This window comes from Carassius carassius, chromosome 26, assembly GCF_963082965.1.
Source record: "Carassius carassius chromosome 26, fCarCar2.1, whole genome shotgun sequence".
NCBI lineage: Eukaryota > Metazoa > Chordata > Actinopteri > Cypriniformes > Cyprinidae > Carassius > Carassius carassius.
In genome coordinates this window covers 20635626-20657771 of record NC_081780.1, presented here as the reverse complement: position 1 = coordinate 20657771, position 22146 = coordinate 20635626, and the positions used below count along the sequence as shown (strand labels likewise).

At 41.1% G+C, this 22146-nt stretch overlaps 1 protein-coding gene across 3 annotated transcripts in view; it reads right to left on the bottom strand.

Moving 5' to 3' along the window:
- Positions 1-17271, bottom strand: part of LOC132105955 (xylosyl- and glucuronyltransferase LARGE1) — a 64462-nt gene extending 47191 nt beyond the window's left edge. For 2 of the 3 annotated variants that reach the window (XM_059511525.1, XM_059511527.1), the window contains exons 1-2: positions 16825-17271; positions 14776-14959 (exon numbers count right to left, since the gene is read on the bottom strand). In XM_059511525.1, coding sequence (XP_059367508.1) covers positions 14776-14881 — 106 coding nt within the window. In that variant the 5' untranslated portion in view covers positions 14882-14959; positions 16825-17271. The remainder of the gene's footprint in view (positions 1-14775; positions 14960-16824) is intronic. The other variant, XM_059511526.1, reaches the window with a different exon arrangement.
- Positions 17272-22146: the final 4875 nt, after the last annotated feature.

The following is a 22146-nucleotide window of genomic DNA, read 5'->3' as shown; positions in this document are numbered from 1 at the left end:
TACCTTCCTCTTGGAAGGAGGCGGTAATATCTTCAGTCCCGAAGGAGGGGAAGAATAAGTCTGAATGCGGTAATTTTAGACCAGTAAGCGTGTTGAACCAGGATTCTAAAATATTTACCCATATACTAACCAAACGAATAGAGGGTTTGCTACCATTAATTATTAGCCTTGATCAGACAGGTTTTATTCGCGAAAGGCAAACTCAAGATAGTATCAGAAGGACCTTAAGCATAATTAACCATATAACAGAATATAATATAGATGCAGTACTAGTGGAGCTGGACGCAGAAAAAGCTTTTTACTGTGTAAATTGGTCTTTTTTGTATAAAGTCTTGGACAAATTTGGAATTCATAATACCTTTATTAAAACATTACTAACTCTCTGTGATTGCCCAAAGGCAAGAATTAAAATAAATGGGGTTGTCTCTAGCCCCTTTTCATTAAAAAGAGGAAAAAGACAGGGCTGCCTAATTAGCCCCCTTTTATTTGCAATCTTTATTGAGCCCCTGAGACAATGGATCATTCAGGACAACAATATTAAAGGAATAGCTATGTATGGGGGAGAACAAATTATTTTGTTATTCGCTGATGATTTATTGGTGTATTTAACCGACCCTGAGCAATCTTTGACACGGCTACTGGAATTATTGAAGCAATATGGATCTTTCTCTGGGTATACGCTGAATGTTCCAAAAACACAGATTCTCTGTTTTAATTACAGCCCTTCTGTAAATATGAAAAATAAGTATAATTTGAAATGGGACTCGGTTTCAATTAGATATTTGGGGGTCAACATTCCAATAGACTTGACAAAATTGTTCTCACTTAACTATCTCCCCCTGAACAAAAAGATTAGGGAACACATAAGGAGATGGGATCTTATACCTTTTCTTAATTTCGGATCACGAGTGGATTCTGTCAAAATGGTTATTTTGCCGAAATTGCTGTATCTCTTTCAGTCCCTTCCAACTAGATATACCTGACCAACAATTTCAGGAGTGGGACAAGCATATTTCTAGGTTCATTTGGCAGGGACGAAGGCCAAGAATTAGATACCAGAGTTACAATTGACAAAAACTCAAGGACAGGGTCGCTCTCCCATGCTTAAAAGGACTTGTTGAATAATTTAAGGGAATTCGGAAATCCATGGATATGTTTGTCAGTCAAGATATGGAGCAAGGTAATAGCTCAAAATAACCTGAAGGAGGCGGTAAAGGTCCTCAGATGGTGTTCATTCGATACAGATTTTTTGCGTAGATGGGATGAATAGATGGGATGCAATATTTAAGAGATGGACTTCGCAAGGTTTAACAGCATACTGTACATTTTTGCATAAGGGGACTATGAATAGTTTTCAAAATCTGAAGAGGCAAATTTGGCTTGGATAAGAACAATTTTTACAGATTCCTTCAGGTCCGGCATTATATTGACCAAATGCAGAAGAGGTGTGCACTAAAAGGCTGGGATAACATTCTGTTAAAAGTATTAATAGAGGCTTATCTTGCTGGCTCTAACCAGAGGCTCATCTCAAGAATCTACAAGGGGTTACAACGAACAAAAGGCAATTCACTGTATGTAAAGAAAAAAATGGGAACAGGAAGGAAGCTTGGTTCTAAAGGAAGAAGATTGGGAGAACTTCTGTGAGATACAGTGGAAAACTTCTAGTTCATCTTTATGGCGTGAGTTTGCCTGGAAAAGCCTTATAAGGTTTTTCATTACACCAACTCTTCAGCATGCTGGCGACATTGTGGATGCCTAGAAGCAAATAATTTTCACATATACTTGTCATATTGATTCCATTTTGGCAGGAGGTTTATAAAGTTTTGAAAAGCATTTTCAGATGGACATTCAATTTAAATTAAATTCTTTATATTTAGGCGCCTTAACATTAGAAAATGTTCCTCTCCGTAGAGGACTATATGAGTCATTGAGGTTTACCCCACCATGTCTGTTTTAGTTCTCGTTCTGATTTTACTATATCTTAAAATGGTTATCCGTATGTAATGTAGAAGGAAGGCCTAATGGGTCCCTGCTCACTTTTGTACTGCTTAGCGAACCTGTGATAGTTCCTTTTTTTCTTGTTTGTGGGCTATTAATGTATATTTGCAGATGGCTTAATGAGAGGAATGATAGGTATTAATCACTGATTGTAATGTATGGACCCTTAAAATCGAAATAAAAAAGAATAACAAAAAAAAATTAAAATACGAGATTAGTTTGCACTGTTATGCTGATGATACTCAACTATAGATCTCAACGAGACCAGATGAAACTTCGGAATTATTTAAGCTAACAGAGAGCGTTATATTAGACAGCAACTTCTCGCCCGAGAGCCCAATCACCTTCGAGTGGTTACAAAACGAGCCAACGGTACACAGAGTACCTTGATACTGCGGAATTGCATTGTGAGCTCCACCCCGCAGAGCGGGTATATAAGGAGCAGTGCGAGCAACTCGCACTTAAGCTTTCACTTCGGAGCCGAGCACATCACTTGCTGCTTTCACCGGAGTGTTTCAAGACGAATCAACTGGTGTTGGTGTTATGGCGCGATTCAGCAATTCGTCTGAGTTTCCTGCATCAGCTCCCACGTACCCCTGAGCACTTCAACACCTCTAAAAGAGCTTTTTCTATTAAGCTAGAAGAGTAACGAGCTGAATTTGCATCTTTTTAGAGATGTCATTTCGCCCATGTGTTTCTGGGTACAGTCGAATATATCGCTCCTCGTGACAGCCACGATCGCTGTGTCACGTGTCTGGGCTTTCAGCACGCTGAGACTGCGTTTGTGGATGGCTCATGTTCTCATTGCGGGGACATGACCATCTCGGTGTTAAGATCGAGACTCGATTACCTTAAAAGGTAACACCGTTATAGCTCCTCTTCTCGTAGGAGGGTTACTTCGGCTGGTGGTCAGGGTGATCTCACAAACGCCACAGCCAGTTGAGTTTCCTGATGAGTTCTCTGCCGCCCAGAAGCAGTCTGAGGCCATTAGACACATCGTCGCCGAGGTCGCCCCCCTGCAGTCTCCTCCACTCCCGCTCGGCCACAGCAGCAGCCTTCACCCCGGTCGCAGTGAGGAGACGGCCGCAGAAGGGCAGCACACCCCATCTCTGCCCCTAAACCTGCCACACATCAGGCCAAACGGCATTCCTGAGACGGGCGACCCGGAGTTGGAGATGTTGGGAGAACCCCCAGGGTTCGGGGTGTTCGCGCGATGATGGCCTGCCTCCAAACCTTCACCCCGTTGTTGGACCTCTCATTTCTACGGGCTGGCTTTCCCCTAGAACCTATGTCCAGACATGTTGTAGTGTCAACAGATGCCTCTGCCAAGGGCTGGGGTGCCATGTGCAACGAGCATGCTGTGTCAGACTCCTGGACGGGACCCCGACTTCAGTGGCATGTCAATTGCCTCGAGTTGCTAGCAGTATGGCTTGCTCTGCACCGCTTCACCGTACGGACAACACCGCGACTGTAGCTTACATCAGCCGTCAGGGCGGTCTATGCTCCCGCCGCATCTCGCAACTCGCTTGCCATCTCCTCTTGTGGAGTCAGAAGCATCTGAGGTCGCTTCATGCCATTCACATCCCGTGCATGCTCAATTGTGCAGCCGACGGGCTCTCACGGCAGCAGTCTCACCCCGGGGAACGGAGACTCCACCACCAGTCGGTTCAGCTGATTTGGGAACGCTTCGGAGACGCTCAGGTAGACCTGTTTGCCTCTCCAGAAAATTCCCCTGCCTGTTGTTTTACTCCCTGACCGAGGACACCCTTGGCACGGACGCTCTGGCACACAGCTGGCCGCTGGGCCTGAGCAAGTATGCGTTTCCCCCAGTGAGCCTGCTTGCACAGACGTTGTGCAAGATCAAGGAGGACGAGGAGCAGGTCCTAATGGTTGTACCTTTTTGGCCCAGCCGGACCTGGTTCCCCCGAACTTGTACTCCTTGCGACAGCCCCTCCCTGGCCAATTCCTCTGAGGAAAGACCTACTTTCTCAGAGACGGGGCACCCTCTGGCACCCACGTCCCGATCTTTGGAACCTACATGTGTGGGTTCTGGATGGGTAATGGAAGGTTTAGGTACTTTGCCACCTCAGGTGGTAGCTACCATCACTTCAGCTAGAGCCATGTCCACAAGAAATGCCTATGCTTTGAAGAACCCCTGGAAATGCCCGATCGGGTCAGTGCTTTTCTTTCTTCAGGATGGGTTGGAACGAAGGCTGTCTCTTTCCACCCTGAAGATCTATTTGGCCACCATTTTGGAAGCATGATCTGATCATCAGGTTCCTGAGAGGGGCCAGGAGGCTCAATCCGTCTCGCCCTCAGCAAGTCCCCTCTTGGGACCTCGCAGTGGTTCTATCGGCACTGCAGAGGGCTCCCTTCGAACCCTTGCTCTCAGTACAAGTAAAGTTTTTATCATTGAAAACTGCGCTCCTGACGGCCTTCAGTGAAGAAGGTCGGGGACCTGCAGGCATTTTTGGTTGACGAAGCGTGCCTGGAATTCGGGCTGGCCAACTCTCACGTTGTCTTGACACCCCGGTCTGGGTACGTGCCCAAAGTTCCCACCACTGCCACTAGAAAGGCTGCCTCCAAGCAGAGGTTATCCCACTGGATAGGGGATGCTATTGTCCTGGCTTATCAGGCTCAAGACCTGCCATGCCCCCTAGGGGTGAGAGCTCACTCAACTAGGAGTGTAGCTTCCTCCTGGGTGCTGGCGCATGGCGCCTCGCTAACAGACATTTGCGAGATTTTATATTCTCCTTGTAGAGCCCTTGTCCTCCCGGGTACTCGCCCCTTCGGGCCTGTAAGGACCTGCTCGGTGTCAATCCGCTTGCTGCGCCATTCCACTCCACGGACTGGATGCGTGTGCTATTCCCCTCAGGTGAGTTCCTCTGTTCAGAACCCTGGGTTCCTCCAGCACTGTTGATGTCCAGCACTTGCATACATGCCCTTTGGTCAGCCTTGTGTGGGACTAGGTGCCTCCATGTGTTGTGATTCCCTTTTCCGGGCAATCCAACGTGTGTATGTCCACAGTAAGTCTCTTCGTAGCATGTGTCCCTTGGCAAGCCCCTTGCCAGCTCTGTCGTTGAAACTTCCACCCTTCGGGCTGTGAACCTCAGAGTTCATGTGTATCACCACCTATGGTTGATACCTACCTGCCTTTGTAAGTCCTCCTACGAACAGGCAGCCTGCTAGCATACATCCAGATGGAATATGCTACCCAGTGTATTCTGTGTTAGCTATAGGCCCTCACTCATGCTGGCCTCACGACAGGGTGCTATCACTCACACAGGTCACTGGAAGACAGCCATGAGGCGTTTTGTAAGGGAACCCATTCGTCAGTCTCTTTCTGACGTAACATAGAACATTACGTCCCCTTGCCACATCGTTGTTGCGCTGAACGGCCGGGTCACTGGGCTCGGCTCCTCATCGAAGACTTGAGTGTGAGTTGCTCATGCTGCTCCTTATACACCCGCTCTGCGGGGCGGAGCTCGTGATGCAAATTCCGCAGACCAAGGTACTCTCTGTACCATTTGCTCGTTTTGTAACCACTCGCAGGTGATTGGGCTCTCGGGGTGAGATCCCATTCGTCAGTCTCTTTCTGACATAACGTCTCCGTTCCCTCCTTCAGGGAACGAGGGTTACATACGTATCAGAGACGTTTCTGATGCAGAAAAGCTAGTTCATGCATTCATGACCTCTAGACTGGACTATTGTAACACTGCTAGGTGGTTGACCTGCATCTTCAATAAACAAGCTACAGGTAGTCCAAAATGCAGCGGCTACCTTACCAGGTGAAGAAAATATGATCATATTACCCCAATTTTACAGTCTCTGCACTAGCTACCTACCTATAAGTTCTGTATCAGTCACAAATTATTATTACTTGCCTATATGGCCCTTAATGGTTTAGCTCCTGCATACCTAACTAGCCTTATATCACGGTACAACCCATCAAGCTCCCTAAGGTCACAAAACGCTGGACTTTTGGTAGTTCCTAGGATAGCAAAGTCCACCAAATGAGGTAGAGCTTTTTTGCATTTGAAACAAATGCGTCAAACATTCAAATAATGCATCATAATTATATGTTTTTTTATATATGTTTTTTATATAATCTTGTTTTTATTAACAAGATTCGGGAGGAGCGCATCAGATACTTAGCCTAATCGACACAGGTGGACCATAATCAAGTAATCAATCCCATAGTATAAATATCGCTGACTTACCTCTATCCATTGACGGTTTATCAGCATGCTGGTTCGCTTCGTCTGTCACCTTTTCACAGACCCAATTTTCCTACCAACGAAGAGAGCTATACCGGGGATTTATCAGATCTGCTGCTTTTGCCGGACCTGCGATCATTCCTACCCAGCCAAACACGGCCGTTGAGCACCATTAAGCGTTGTTGCGACAGCTGCTCTCCTCGCCAAGCTACACGTCATGGCCAATAGACCATGCAAGCTCTGAGTTGCCTCGCTCGACACAACGATCGTGACGCCCGAGACCGCGAGCTCTCCTCGAGCGCTGGATTGCAGCAGCAGGCATTAAACCAGCCTGGGCCGCACCCCAGTTCTCACCGCAGCAAGCCTCTCTCACTTCCCACCGCGGCTTTTCCGGCCGAGGCGCAGTTTGAGGCCGCTTCCCCTAGCGGCGCAGACCGCGTGACGTAAACCAATACATTTTCAGGCGAAGACGCTAAAAGCAGGTTCGCGGCTAAAGTTTGTTAAACGACGTAATGACGCAGTTCCGTCTAAATTCTTTTTCTACTAGTGTTTTATGGCGGTTTTGGCAAACCAGCGTAAAGGTGCATTACCGCCACCTGCTGATCTGGAGTGTGGAGTGCGCATAGATTTGGAAGACAGACGTAGTTCCGTCGGATGACGATGTCACTTTTAACCATGAAGCCAAGGCATTATTTCCAGAGTCTTCATCCACACTGAAATGTCCAAGACATTACATTCGCCTTACCGCACACGTTTAAACGTTTCAAAACATAAAAAATTTTTTTTTTGATTTTAAATCGATAGCCTGAATGCACTGTAAGTCGCTTTGGATAAAAGCCTCTGCTAAATGCAGAAATGTAATTTTAAATTTTAATTTCCATGCAAGTATTCTGGCAGGACCAATTTATTTAGGGACCTATTTCACCATTCACTGGCGTGATCACTCAAAATTCATCTAAAACGCAACTGCCCTCGTGTTTTGACGCAGGATAGCAAGTGTGAGTAAAATTTCTGTTGCCTTTTTAGGACCGTAATACGAAAAACAGGCAAGTAAATCTCTTTAGAAACCACTTGGAAGCGAATAGAACATAACTGCTATTAACCCATTTGCTTGCAAGCATCGCCAACGGCCCCAGTTCATTATCGTTTCACTTTCACAGCACGTTAAACATCACTCTCATACTTGATCTGGATAAACCATGCATCAATTGAAAGTCTAAAGACTCTGGCTTCGATATAGTTTCGATAAAACAGTTTCAGTGACAGTTATTTAGTAATTTCTGTCAGGAAAATGATTCCAATTCCTGAACGGTAAACGTCGAAGTGTCAGCTCGTGGACAAATGTTGATAATGTATCTAGTCAGAAAGAATCATGAGCAGAAACATTTTTATTTCGGGTATGTAATTTCTGCCTCCATACCAAAAATGGGGGTGACTGGTAAGGGGTTAACGTTACTGCTATAATCATGTCTTTCGATACAACGTCTTACAAGACTAAACATGCTTCATCGTTTCCAAATCAGGCAACCAATTGTTTTTTATTCATTTTTAGCTTGCCCCATCAAATGTTATTTACCCTTTTTACTCTCCCCGCAGCCAACACCTACAGCAGCCGAAGCAAGCTCCGCAGGTGGCCCAAGCAGCTATCTCTCCTCCTCTTCTCATGCTCCCCTTTACTGCTCTGTTTTCCGCATCTCCCCACTGCCGCTGCAGTGTCTGCTCCCACAGGAGCCTTTTCCATATCTCCTCACTACCGCAGCAGTGTCTGCTCCCGCAGGAGCCTTTCCTGTATCTCCTTACTGCCGCAGCAGTGTCTGCTCCCGCAGGAGCCTTTCCCGTATCTCCTCACTGCCGCAGCAGTGTATGCTCCCGCAGGAGCCTTTCCCGTATCTCCCCACTGCCACAGGAGTGTCTGCTCCCGCGCAAAAAAAAATAGTATCATGTATCAACGATAGCCAAGAAGATATTAGGCTAATTCTCCAATCAACGTTTTTTATTATCATTATTAGGCGGCCTACCATAATTCGGCCATCAAATCGCTCTATTATCCCATCTCAGCACTGCATTTCACGCTCGCCCGTGCTCTCAAAGGATGATGTGAGCCTGTAGGCGGCGAAGAAGTCTCCATCCACAAATATAACTTCCGTGCGCAGATGCAAAAAAAAATATATATATATATATTTGTCACAGGACAAGCGAGATGACAGTAGTGCCGACTACATGAACTAGCTGTTTTGAATATAGTATTTTATATTTAATGCCAGTTTATCAGTAAATCCGAAAGTATATTTTTATATAAAAGTATACTTTTCGTGCACCTGCATGGTTAAAATGGCAAATAGTAAGCTCAGACAAGAATAAAGAATCTTTCTCTTACTCCACCCATGCATGATTACATCGTCGATATGTACCATCGACCTCACGTGCTGACAATATGACGATTTGACAATGACCACATCTCTGATTCATGGCACCTATTCGGGGTACACTGGCACAGGAAATCCAATTTATTTTTGCACGCTTAATTTCGAATACAATGACCGCACCAAGATTTTTCTGACTCGTTATCGGAAGCAGCCCATTGGATTTGCTAAACAATTATTCAAGTAAGCCTCACAGCGTCTACCCTCGTAGACAACCAAATCATCCTTAGTATTGAACTCCCTTGTCAGGCACTGAAAAAATAATTCTTTCAGTCAGCGACACTTACCTATTGAACACCAACGAGTACATGAACACCAACGGGTGCTTCGCAGATAAAACAATCTCAATTTTCCCTCTGATGGCCGGAGAGACTACACATCCGGTGTCGCAAATTTAAAAAATAAATAAGTAAATATTATTTTTTTTTAAAAACACCGGATGTCGGCCATAGCCTCCCGGCCAGATAACCTTACCTTTTCTATCCTATGGCCGGCGAGGCTTCTCTCTTCGATGCCAGGAGCTCAAGCTCCCATCGGATGCTGACGAGAGCCTCCCGGCCAGACAACCTCACCTTTTCCATTCTGCGGCCAGCAAGGCTTACCCATTCGTTGCCAGGAGCTCACACTCCCTTCAGACGTAGGTGAAAGCCCCCGGCTACCTTTTTTGCCATTCTGTCTTACGTACGGAGATGTTTACCCATCCAATGCATGGAGTCGGGGCTCCCATTGGACGTAGGTGAGAGCCTCCCGGCTAGACAACCTTACCTTTTCCGTCTTTTGGCCAGCGAGGATTAACCGTTCGATGCCGGGAGCTAAGCTCCTGTCGGACGAAGGTAAGAGCCTCCCGGCTAGACAACCTTTTCCGTCCTTCAGCCAGAGAGGTTTACCCGTTCGGTTCCTGGAGCTAAGCTCCTATCGGACGTCGATCAGAGCCTCCCGGCTAGACAACCTGACCTTTTCCATCCTTTGGCCAGCGAGGCTCACCCATTCGATGCAAGTGCTCCCATCGGACGCTGGTGAGAGCCTCCTGGCCAGATAACCACTACCATTCCACGTGGTCTAGGTCGCAAAACCCAATAAGCAAGCCGGCCGATGCCGCAAGTACCAAACCAAGTCTCATCCATCCGATGCCGTGAGTCGGGATCTCCCTTCGGATTTCGCCAGAGTCCTCCTTGTCGGCCAGCCCAAAGCTTTTTATCTGCCAAACCGAGAGGACCCAGACGTCCGTCATCCTGAGTCTCAATCTCCTGTTGGAGGCTTCATGGGCCCTCTCGGTCAGCATTAGGCCCTTCGCCCACTGAATAGTCGGGTCGGGCACCACAACCACGCTGCTCCTCCTCATCGGCAGGTAGGGCTCACCGTTCCAACGCCACAAGCTCCCGTTGAGCATCGGCTCGAGCCCTACTGACCGGGCGCCAACAACCACATAGTTCATTAACCTACAGCCAGTAGGGCCTACTTTTCCAAGTCGCTCCCACCGGAGTACGTAGGCCCTTCCGGCCGGTTAACGAGATGACTTCTCAGAAAATCTAAATCAGCCCCCGCCAGTACTCTATGCTATTTTTTGGGGGGGGCGTTCTTTAAACTGGCAGCTGTCCTCTTGTACATTTGCTTTTTGGGGGGGTACTCTAGGTACGGGCCATTCCCGAGCACGGAGCCCTTCCCCGGACAGCACGCCAAATACGCATACCATACCTCAGCTAATTATATGTAAGCATGAACTAGTGAAATTATGTTTTTATTAACAAGATTCTCGGTAAATATGGGGACATTTACTTCTACATCTGTTCCCCTACTTTGTGGTGTGCCCCAAGGGTCCATTTTAAGCCCGCTCCTCTTTTCACTCTATATGTTGCCACTGGGTGCCATTTTTGAGAAACATAGGATATCCTATCACTGTTACGCTGACGATACACAGTTTTATCTACCGGCAAAAACTGATATGTCCTATCCCCTGGAAGCACTGTGTGACTGTTTTGAGGAGATCAAATGTTGGATGGCAAATAATTTCTTACAATTAAATGAAAGTAAGAGCGAAATTTTGATCTTAGGCCCATCTAGTTTCTCATCTACTTCTAATTTCGGTTCCTTCCCTGTCAGTGCTCGACCTCATGTAAGGAATCTCGGATTTACATTGGATTTGGCACTTAATTTTGAAAAACAAGTCAGCTCAGTGGTAAAAGGCAGTTTCTTTCACTTGAGATCGATTGCAAAAGTAAAACAGTTCTTGTCTTGGAAAGATTTAGAGATTGTAATCCACGCCTTCATTACATCACGGCTGGACTACTGTAATTCCCTGTACTGTGGTCTGCCTCAAACTACAATCTCTCGCCTGCAAGTTGTTCAAAATGCTGCAGTGAGACTTCTGACCGGTACTAAAAAGAGAGATCACATTTCACCTATCCTAGAAATTTTACATTGGCTTCCGGTAAAGTTCAGAATCGATTTTAAAATTGCAGTTTTTGTGTACAAAGGCGCTATCCGGTGTTGCACCAAAATATTTATCTGACCTTCTGACTTTGTACACTCCCCAAAGGACTCTCAGGTCTTGCAATCAGCTTCTTTTAACTGTCCCACGCTTTCGCTGTAAAACTAAGGGTGGTCGGGCCTTCTCTGCTGTGGCACCTAAACTCTGGAATAGTTTACCCTTCGCTGTGAGGTATGCCCCGTCATTATCCAGTTTTAAATCAGCTCTAAAAACTTATTTATTCTCTTTGGCTTTTAATTAAGTCACTTTTGATTGATTTTATATGATCTATTAAATGGATTATATCGGGTGTAATCGTGTCTATAATTGTATTTTGTCTTGCCTATTCTAATGCTTTTTATTTGCACACTGTAGCTCTGTACAGCACTTTGGCGCAACTCTGTTGTTTTTAAATGTGCTATAGAAATAAAATTTGACTTGACTTGACTTGACTTGAAGATTCGGGAGGAGCGCATCAGATACTTAGCCTAATCGACACAGGTGGACCATAATCAAGTAATCAATCCCATAGTATAAATAATCGCTGACTTACCTCTATCCATTGACGGTTTATCAGCATCCCTTCTCCACCCCATCTCCCCACTTTGAGTTCACTTTATAAATAGATGGGGAAGGGGGGTACTCTAGGTTCAGGACATTCCCGAGCTAGGAGACAGCACGGCAAATACGCATACCATACCTCAGCTAATTAAATGTAAGCGTGAACTAGTGAATAATGCATCATAATTTGTGACTGAAGTTGTATCTGATCAAATGCGCATTCTTATTCTTTAGCTTGGGTTAAACTAATTAATTTTAGTTTACTTTAGCAGCTATGCTAATTATGTCTCTATTTGTTTCTATGTTTTGCCACATCCCGTGGTAACTAGGATTTACTCAAGCTCCAGTCTGGATCCAGAACACATGAGAAGAGATGATGCAAACACCTCAGAGGACCCCAGATGATGCTAACCCTGAAACAACATATAGTACTAACAAATATTGCTACAAGTTTGATTGCATCATCTAATAATTGCGGTTAATAGTATTCATCGTCTGGTTGACTACGTCTTGTATTCATTTTTCTGAAAATTCCTGTCATATGCACATAAACTGACAGTCACCACTGATAATCTACTACTAAATTTTGTAGAATATTTATTTTCTGTAAAGTTGCTTTGCAATGATTTGTATCATACAAAGCGCAATACAAATAAACTTTAATTGAATTGAATTGAATTAAAATACAAGCAATGTTACTTAGATCATCATCACCACATCTCGAACTTCACACACTGGATGAGAAGCAGCATTGTAATGCATTATAAATGTACCAAATCCTTGTTGTTTTACTACATAGAGTCTGTAAGATTGTACATTTTACATCCTAGTCTACATTTTAATAGGCTATTAGAAACAGTAATAATAGTAGGCTATTAGTTAGATGCCAGATATTATTTATAAAGCTCCTTTATACTTGATGACTCCTGATAATTGATTTTTAGAATAGAGATCACGGTTCTTCCATGATTCTGAAAACAAAACATTAGACAAAAACAAAATAATATATAGGAAAATTCACTTAGGTTTCTTAAAAAAAATTTAAATAAATGAATGAACTTGATTCAATCGTATTTGAACGAATCTCTTGATTGAATGAATTAGACATTAAATGCATTTTAACAGTCACTTGTTGCTTCCTACTAGCATAATGTAACATATAAGCCAAAAATCTTTATTTGAAGCATAGTTCCAAAGGTCAGATTCTCATTTTGAATGTGGCTGCTGCAACATATATCCGGACTATTTAAACTTTTATCCCAATATACGTTTGTTATTATACATGGCTCTGTGGAATAATGGATTCTGATTGGTCAATTGCACTATCCAGTTGTATGTTATTCCCAGATAACAACCGCCAAATTGAATAACACACCGCTCATCCGGGTACTACGGGTTATCTTGACCGCTACTACATATATGCTTAACGAGTCACTACGCTACGGTTGACTGTCTGGTGCCATCTTGTGACTGAAAACAAATCTTTACATCCATGTAATAAATGGTCCTGTCACCCTGTCTGGGTTTATTCTGAGATAACAACTGGCTAGATTACATTATCCCTTACTTAAATGTTTTCAACACAAAAATTTAACCTACTGTGTAGACAGTCTGTGAAGCTGTTTCAAACATAAAGCTTACATGATGAGCGCTGCTCTCTATGGATCAGGTTAAAAAAGCAGGTTTAAATATTCCGATGAGATTGTGGTTTCAAATGTTAATATACTTAGTGGAATCATTGTCATAGCAATAGGATTGCGTGTGTTTAAAGATCGCAATCTTTTAATGTTTAATCCATATGAGCATAAAGCCTATGTATTTTTGTATGTCATCATTTGTACCAGACCTAAAAATTTGCCAGGACCCAGGCATCCCGGCAAAATAAGCCTTTATTTTACACAAACTCACACACACACAGACAAAAAAAAAGTATTCTGAAAAGGCAGATTTTTGGAATTCTAATTTACAGATAATAGGCCTAATGCTCAAAATTTAAAATGAAGCAATGTTTTTTTAAGCATCATTTTTTTTCAATGCTGGTGATAAGTAATAAACAAGGAAGTTTAAATATGAAATATTATGTGACAGTGCTACAAGATTACAAATGAAGACAGAGGAGAACAGGTCAACAGACTTGTTTAGTCTGGTTTCAATAATATCATCAATTTGCAACTTTGACACTGTTACTGAACTGAATCACCACTGAATAGCTGAATGATTTGAGCCAAATAACAACACTACTCTCTTCAGTAGAGCTGCTTATTACTAAATTGAACTGGTTTTATAATTGATGAGCTTTACACAGTTATTAAATTAAACTGAATCAACATTGAACTGAATGGAGCAGCATAATGACACTATTGTCTTTTTATACTTAGTCAAATATAAGACAAATCCAATATCTGCTTTAAATAAGTTGGCATCACTTATATCAAAATGTGTACATTATGTTATTATGTTAATACAACAGTCAGTAGGATTATTCTAAAACACTGAAAGACAGTGTCCCAGAACTAAAAGAACTGGCCAATGCAATGGTGGAAATTGCATCATATAAATCTATGCTCAGCAGAGTAAATGGTGTTAGAGAGGAGGAGATATCACTCTGGGATGAGATCTGAATGCATAGAACAGTTAAGGGTAGATAGATGAATAGATAGTCATTTATTGTTTTATCTTGTATCCCACTTGCAAAGTGTGCCTAGAACCCTTGTAACCCTTATTATGATTGTGCTGTTGTATGCATGCCTGCTAAAAACCTTAATAAGCAATAAAACACTTAAAACACACACACACACACACACACACACATCACATAGTAAGATCTGACCCTGGTTTAATTAAGTAAACATTTGTTACAAACATTATGTGCAAGAAGCAGCCCATGTGCATCTATTGTGTTCAATAATATATTGTTTCTTAATAGAACTTCTTATTATGTTTATGGAGAATTGAGTAGAATAGTCCCATTACATTATTATTTTCTATCCATCTAATGTAATGTAACTACTTACCAAAAATTTACCTAAATGTTTAATTTGTTGTATTTGTATAAAATAATTTAAGTTTGAGACCTCATAAAATGTGTCTGTGATGTGCAATGTCATACCTGTGAAATTTGCAGACGACAGATAGAGCCAGGTGAGGGCTGGGATAAAGATCAGGGCGAAGGAGGCAACTACAAACTTCCTGCGCCCGCGACACATTACCAGCATCCTCTGCAGCCAGAGGGTGTCTGATCAGAGACCTCTATGTGGGCATCAGCTCTGTGGACAGGGGTGCATGGCACTGCTCTGTAAAATAAAATTAAAAAAAAGTGTTAGCAATAGCACAGATATGTTCAAAACAAAAAAAATACAAAGAATGCGTAAAACTGTGTGCAAATGTCACCTAAATTATTTCAAGCATTGCCAGCCCAAACAGTTTCAAACAGAATTTTGCTTTGAAATCAAAAGATTCATAATGTGAAGCCTTTTGCTCAAGCCATTTTCAGATGGTAAATTTACATGTTGTTTGGGACAGGGCCCAGGTTCCAAATGAAAGAGAAAATAATCAAACAAACCAGAAAATTAACAATATTATGACACAGTTACTGTGATATAAACTGGGGTGATACCTTTTTATAGGGTACATTTTTGTACTCAGAATTGTGTTTCTGAGAGTGTACCTAAATTCAAACCTAAAACCTTTTAGTCAGTAGCCAAGCTCTCTAACCACTACACAACCTCAACATTAATGAACTACTACGTGTGTTCAGATTCCTTATTGCAGCCCTAAGGAATACACTGAAACATTCATCATGAGGTTGGTTTTGCCTTAGATTCAGCAGCTGCTGTGTCAGCACTAAAGACAACATTCAAGCTGTGGAAATGCAAAACATGATCATGCTGCTGAGACTAATAAATCTGCTCAAAGTAAACTCTTCATAAAGCCAGCTTATGAACTAAGAATACAGATAAATGCTGCTACTTTCTTTCATTATACTAATAATAAACACCAGATATTCCTGCCTACAGTACAGTTCACTACATTCATGACAACAGTGATGTCATAGTAGTGTCTTCTGTCTTCTACTTCTACTATATGTCATGCTTTAACAGAAAACTGGGATCATTTTTAACCTTGTATCTTTATTAACCTTCATTTTAAAAACAGTGCTATAAAGATTTAAAATAAAGTCTGCTTTGCAGTTGAAAATCTTTGCCTAATATTTTAATGTAAAAGTTAAACAATGTATATATTGCTATCAATCACACACACAAAGTAGATTTTAACTTCCAAATTCAATCTAGAAAAAAATTGTATAGCCTATAATAATTAGAAGGAACATATTTTATAATAAATAAATAAATAAAAAACAGTAAAAATATGTATAGCCTATACTCAATCAGAAAAGCAATCATAAAAAGGGGGGGGGGGGGGGGATCCAAACCAAAGCCTCCTCTGTATTGACAGTTAGTAGAGCCCTTCACTCAAAAAAAAAAAAAAAACCTTACCTCCTACAGTGACAAAGTGGATAATTAAACTATGATAAATCAATGTAAAAATTATTGCATGATTATTTTACCGAAACAAACACTATTTCAGCAGACTGATTTTGAACACTTAAGAACTAACACGATACCCACAAAGTCTAAAACTACAAATTACAATAGCAACTAAAGCAAAATGCCACGAATACTATTAATGCAGTAAAACTGTGGTAAATTAGTAACACTTTCTTATTTAACAAAAAAAAATGGAAGAATTATGTTGAAATATAACCCAAGTAAACGATGTGTTTCTAAACTATTTCAATATTTATTTTGTAAAAACAATACACAAATTAAAATGTTTCAGGTACCATTACAATAAAGAAATGAACCTTAGCACGGTAAAGGAGTAGGACATTTTTACAAAAATGTTTCAAATGTATTTTCCCCACAAAATTAGTGGTGATTTGAGATGTAATGCTTAAGCTAACGGTTCAGGGGAAAGACGCAAACATGTTGAACAATGTTAGCGAGCGAATAAACTAAATTAATGAGAGATTGAAAACTGTTTAAAAAAAGAGTTTTTAAGGATGAGTCCACGAGAGCCATATAACATGAAGAAACAACCATTTTATGATTTAGAGGTGATTTTGTTGTAGGACTGTTATGAGTGAATGCCGTCTCACCTGTAATGTTGAATCGCTTGGCTGGACGAGCCCGTTATTGTCACTAAAAACAAAACAAAATGACAGACAAAAAGATATTCTTCAGTATCCGTGCGACATGTGCATGAATGAAGAACTAACGTTAACGCCTTTAATGTCAATCGTCTTAAAAAAATCCAGTCAGATTCACCATGAGAGATAGCACAGATGTCTCAGGACGCGTTTGTGTTCATTTCAGATGCAAGATCAGCGCATAAAATGCCGCATGCTGGCTTTGATTGATATGGGTTGTATTTATAAGATCAGCGGGAAATATCGTCTCCTTTTCCTTTGCATACTAGTTGTGCATTGCAATCCGCCAAATGCGCCGTTTATTCGATCGTTTTTGTGATATCGATGCGTATAATATGAATACTGCGGCCTCTAGTCCACACACAACACTCCCTGTTTGTTTCCCAGCCTCCTCCAGTTCTCATTCCCAACATATCCTCCAATCACTGCCTCGATCCACAATCCATAATCCAGTCCAGGCGAATCTTTTCTTGGAAAGAATGGATTGGATTCAGTACAGCGTATGTAGCTCTGTACAGTATACTGGACAAGCTACACCAAAATGTAACTAACATGAGCTAAACTAAACTGAATGCTGTGTTCTTGTCTATAATAAAAACATTTCATAATACTACCACATTTATTTATTGCTATTTAAAAAAAAAAAGTTAGATTGTTTTATCAAAATAATTACACAATTATTCCCACAATTACAACTTTATTACAAAGATTTCATGACCTGCAACATATGCACAGGGATTGCAAGCATGTCGTAGAAGGGGGGTTTTTTAGAAGGAGAATTTTTTTTTATAAATGAGTAGAAAACGTGTTTATTTTTGTCAGTTTCATGCATGGACTGTCTTCAAAGAAGAGCAGAGGAACTCAATGACTATAGTGTGAGTTTAAATGTGGGTTAAATAAAAATTGGTTAACCAAAGTAGGATAGAAATCAAGCCTGGACTTTTTTCCATAAATCTATTAAGACATGATTTCATGAACCAGTCATTCAATAATCCAGCAATTATTAAATTTAATTTGAATTGATGCTCATTTAGAAAATATGCAAACATAAACGCTTAAAAAACTGAGGGGAGGAAAGTTTGTGTTTTAAACTAGTCTTAAGATTGTTCACTAAACTTTTTGTTCACTAAAATTTTGTTTCATTCATGCATGCAAATACTTTCTTCGGATACTATTTGCAGAAGAAAAATACTTGACTTTTTTTTTTTACTTTTCTTTTCTTTTCTTCACTACTGTAGTAGGAATTTTTCCTTTAATTTTAATTTTTATTAGGCTATGATTGAGTTTGTCTCCAATTACTGCATGGATCTGTATTCTCTCTATTCAGACATGACTTGCCTTTATTTTCCAAAAGATTTGTTCACTATAGGAATTTCAAAATTACAACATAAAACTACAACAGGAATTCAAAAGGAAAACAAAAATAGAATACCATGCACTACACAGAGGCATGTTTCTCTGCAAGAAGTATGCTAATGATGAGATGATTGTCTCAGAGAGAACAGAGGACATCCTCCTACTTACATCACTTCATTCACCTGCCCTCATAAGAGGAAGGAAAGGGGAAACAAATAAGTTTTTACTTGCAGACAGAAGATCAAGATGATAATATGCTGACTGAACCCAAGACGAAAACTTCAGCATTGTCTTTTCATGTTTAATGTCAACTGCAGAGACAGACTACATAACTGCAAAGGACTTCTGCAAAGTAAGTTTATTTGTCAGCTTATTTGTCCTTTTTCAAAATAATTTTATAAATGGGAGGAAATGTAATGTTTTCATGTTTTTTTGCCCCCAGAGAAATGGGATCAGATTATGGTGTCATGGACCGAGTGTCTCATCCCTTGACATTTGGCTTATCATTAAACCACCAGTATTCCCCCTTCAAAGATGCACTGAAAAATCCCCAAAATTACCAAGAGCAAGTCAACAGTCAACGGTACTTTGGGTGCTTGTCCTACCTGTCCTACGGCCATGGGAATGTCAGTGTGCACAACTACTCTTTGGAACCTGCATTTATCCACAAACGTAACGAGAGAGAACGGCAGAGAGTTCGATGCGTCAATGAGGGATATGCGAGACTTCGCGAACATTTGCCACAAGAATTTGAGGATAAAAGACTCAGCAAGGTAGAGACACTACGGGCTGCCATAAACTACATTAAACACCTGCAGAACCTTCTGGAGGTCAATCTACCTCAGGGAATGTCAGGACTGTCTTCAGAGAAGGGCAGAGGAACTCAAGGACTATAGTGTGAGTGTCAACATTGATCTGGGCTACTGGAAACTGTATGTTTGCCGTTAAATTGTTTAATTGTTGATGACACTTGATGCTTATTAGACGATTGTAAACAAATGTTATGCTTTCCAGATGATACATTCTTTAACTGAGGCCTTAGAGCTGCTTGTATGGGTTTGATACTGACATTTTTTTTTAGTTTCCTCTCAGAAAAAAACGAACTAAAAGCTAAAAAATAAGATGTTCCTGTGGGTCTGTGGTAGAGCACTGTGTTAGCAGCGCAAAACGTTGTGGGTTAAATTCCCAGGGAACACTCATACTGGTAAAAAAAAAATGTGTAGCCTGAATGCACTGTTAATTCGCTTTAGATAAAAGCATCTGTGTAAATGTAAAGAAGAACTAAAACCATTTCTGTAATTTTGTTTAAAATGTATGTGAATATTGTTTTTTAATTTTTTCAAAGAACAAACAAATAAAAGAAAGGTTATGGCCTAATTACTTCTGCTTATTTGAGTTATTTTGAGGTTATGAGGTTAAGCAACATTTGAAAGCAAAACACTGGTCTAAATGTCATGTTGAGTCAAAATCAAATGATTTTTACAGTGCTTTCCATAAGGTCTGGTAATTTAACGCATTAATTAGATTAAGTATGGAGAAAAATAACGTGTTAAAATTATTAATGCATTTAATGCACTCTCCCCGCCCCAGATCTATGTGAATCATCTGCCATTTCATACAGTCGATTGATGACTAATATGAGGCAGAGCAACAACTTACTGCCTGATGGTGCCTAGGGAATATCCCTAAAATTCAAGATATGGGACAAAATGCCCATGTTTGAAATTTTGTCTCATATTTACATCACATAGTTAAGAAATATCGCACGAGCTGTAGGCTAAGTGCCATATCACACAAGTGCAAATGTGATACTTACAGTTCATTAAGAAGTTAATATTGTGTTATTTTAGACACAGTGTTGTCTGTTTTGCTCAATTTTGCCAGCCAAAATTTAAAGACAAATCCAGAACTGTTCATCCCGAGCAACCCACAGTGGCATTTAATTTCTTAATCCACGTTTTGAACGAATTTGGTGAACCATTTGGCGCATTGAACCATTGGCATATGCGTTGGCTTTGAAGTGGCGCTGCACAGACCGATCGTTATATGACATCAAAGTACCTCGAGAGCGATTCAGAAGCACAAGGAGTCGTCTGCTCTCTAAGTTCTTACGGTACTTTGATGTTACATACCGATCGGTCTGTTGGTGATGACCCGTTTCAAGTCGAACAAGCCTAACGATTCATTGAGCCATTCATAAAGAACCATTTACTTCACTCCTAAATGAATTAGCCATTTGAACGAATCAAACGAATGAATGAGTCGATGACTTAATCATTAAGACATTTACCACCACCTACTGGCAGTTTTAGTTTATTATTTAGAGTTTAGTTTATTATTTAAAATAAATTATTAAAGTTATAGTTCACCCAAACAAAAATGACAATTCTGTCATCAATTACTCTATGGTCCAAAAGAGTAAGCTATATGTAATCAATTTGCTGAACCTACTTTTTGTAATATATATTTGATGCTTTGCACAACAATGACTTTAAATGATCTTTTCAGAGTAATTTCTCCAAATGTGATGTGCGATTAATTAGATTAATTAATCACCACCTCATGTAATTAATTAGCTAAAAAAAAAATGATCGCTTACCAGCACTACTTTTCAAAAAACACATTTTCAGAGCAGCTTTACAGCTAAATTAAAAAACACACACATATATATAAACAAATTATATATATATATATATATATATATATATATAAACAAATTATATATATATATCTATTGTTAGAAGTGAGACTATATTCATGATACACCACCGCTCTAGTATCTAACTGCTTTTATTAAACCAACTAGCAAATTGCAATAACATACACAAATGTAAAAGTCAGTCACTTTAGGAAGTGTTTCTATTGTCATATTTGAGAACTCGCCTCATTTAGGTTTTACTAGGTTAGGTTTTTAACTAAAAGTATGTGTAGCAGTCTGTAACAATTAGTCCACTGGAGTTACGTTGTGATGATGAACCCAAGTGCAGTTTATTTAAACAAAGTGAAATCCAAACCTTCAAACAAACGAAGACTTGACTTGAAACAGACTTGACTGGGCATGGCATGGCATGAACAGACTTGACCAGAAACAGATTTGGCATAACAGAAACACAACTCGACTAATTAACAAGTGGACTAATTGTTACAGAAAGCTAGACCAACAAAATTAACCTAGCAGTTTCACGCCTCCACTGTCTTCATCAAGGTGACAGGGCTGTAGAGGACTATGATACATGCCTTAAAGACTTTTTTCATTTTGGTTTGAAGGAGAGTATTATGTTTATGCCACATCGTACCCCGCACTGGACTCTTGAACAGTGCATTGACTTTGCTTTGAGAATGAGTGGCTCTGCTTTCACTGTGGGTGTCATGGAGGAGGACCAAGACACTTCCTCAAAGTCTGCTCAATTCATGTCTGTCAAGCAAGAACTTGCTCACATCATGCCAGTTAATCAAAGTCTACTCATGTCATGTCCACCAAGTCAAAGCCTGATCACGGCATGTCTGACAAGCCAGAGTCTGCTAACGTCATGTCTGTTACCCCAGAGCCTGCTCACATCATGCCAGCCATTCAAGAGATTCTTCACAACATGGCCGCCATTCAAGAGCTTCGTCGCAAGATGGCCCCCACACAAGAGTCTCTTCGCAAAATGACCGCCCTTCTAGTGTCTCATCAGGTCTCAACTGATCGTCCAGATTCTTGGCATGACATGGCCACCATTTCAGAGCCTCGTCCCATCATGGCCGCCATTTCAGAGTCTGCTCACATCAAGGCTGTTACCCCGGCCAAGATGGCTGCCATGCCTGATTCCCTGGCCAAGATGGCTGCCACGTCCGTGTCCCCGGCCAAGGTGGCCACCAGGCCTGAGCCTTGCCACACCACGGCCATCACGTCAGAGACTTGTCACACCATAA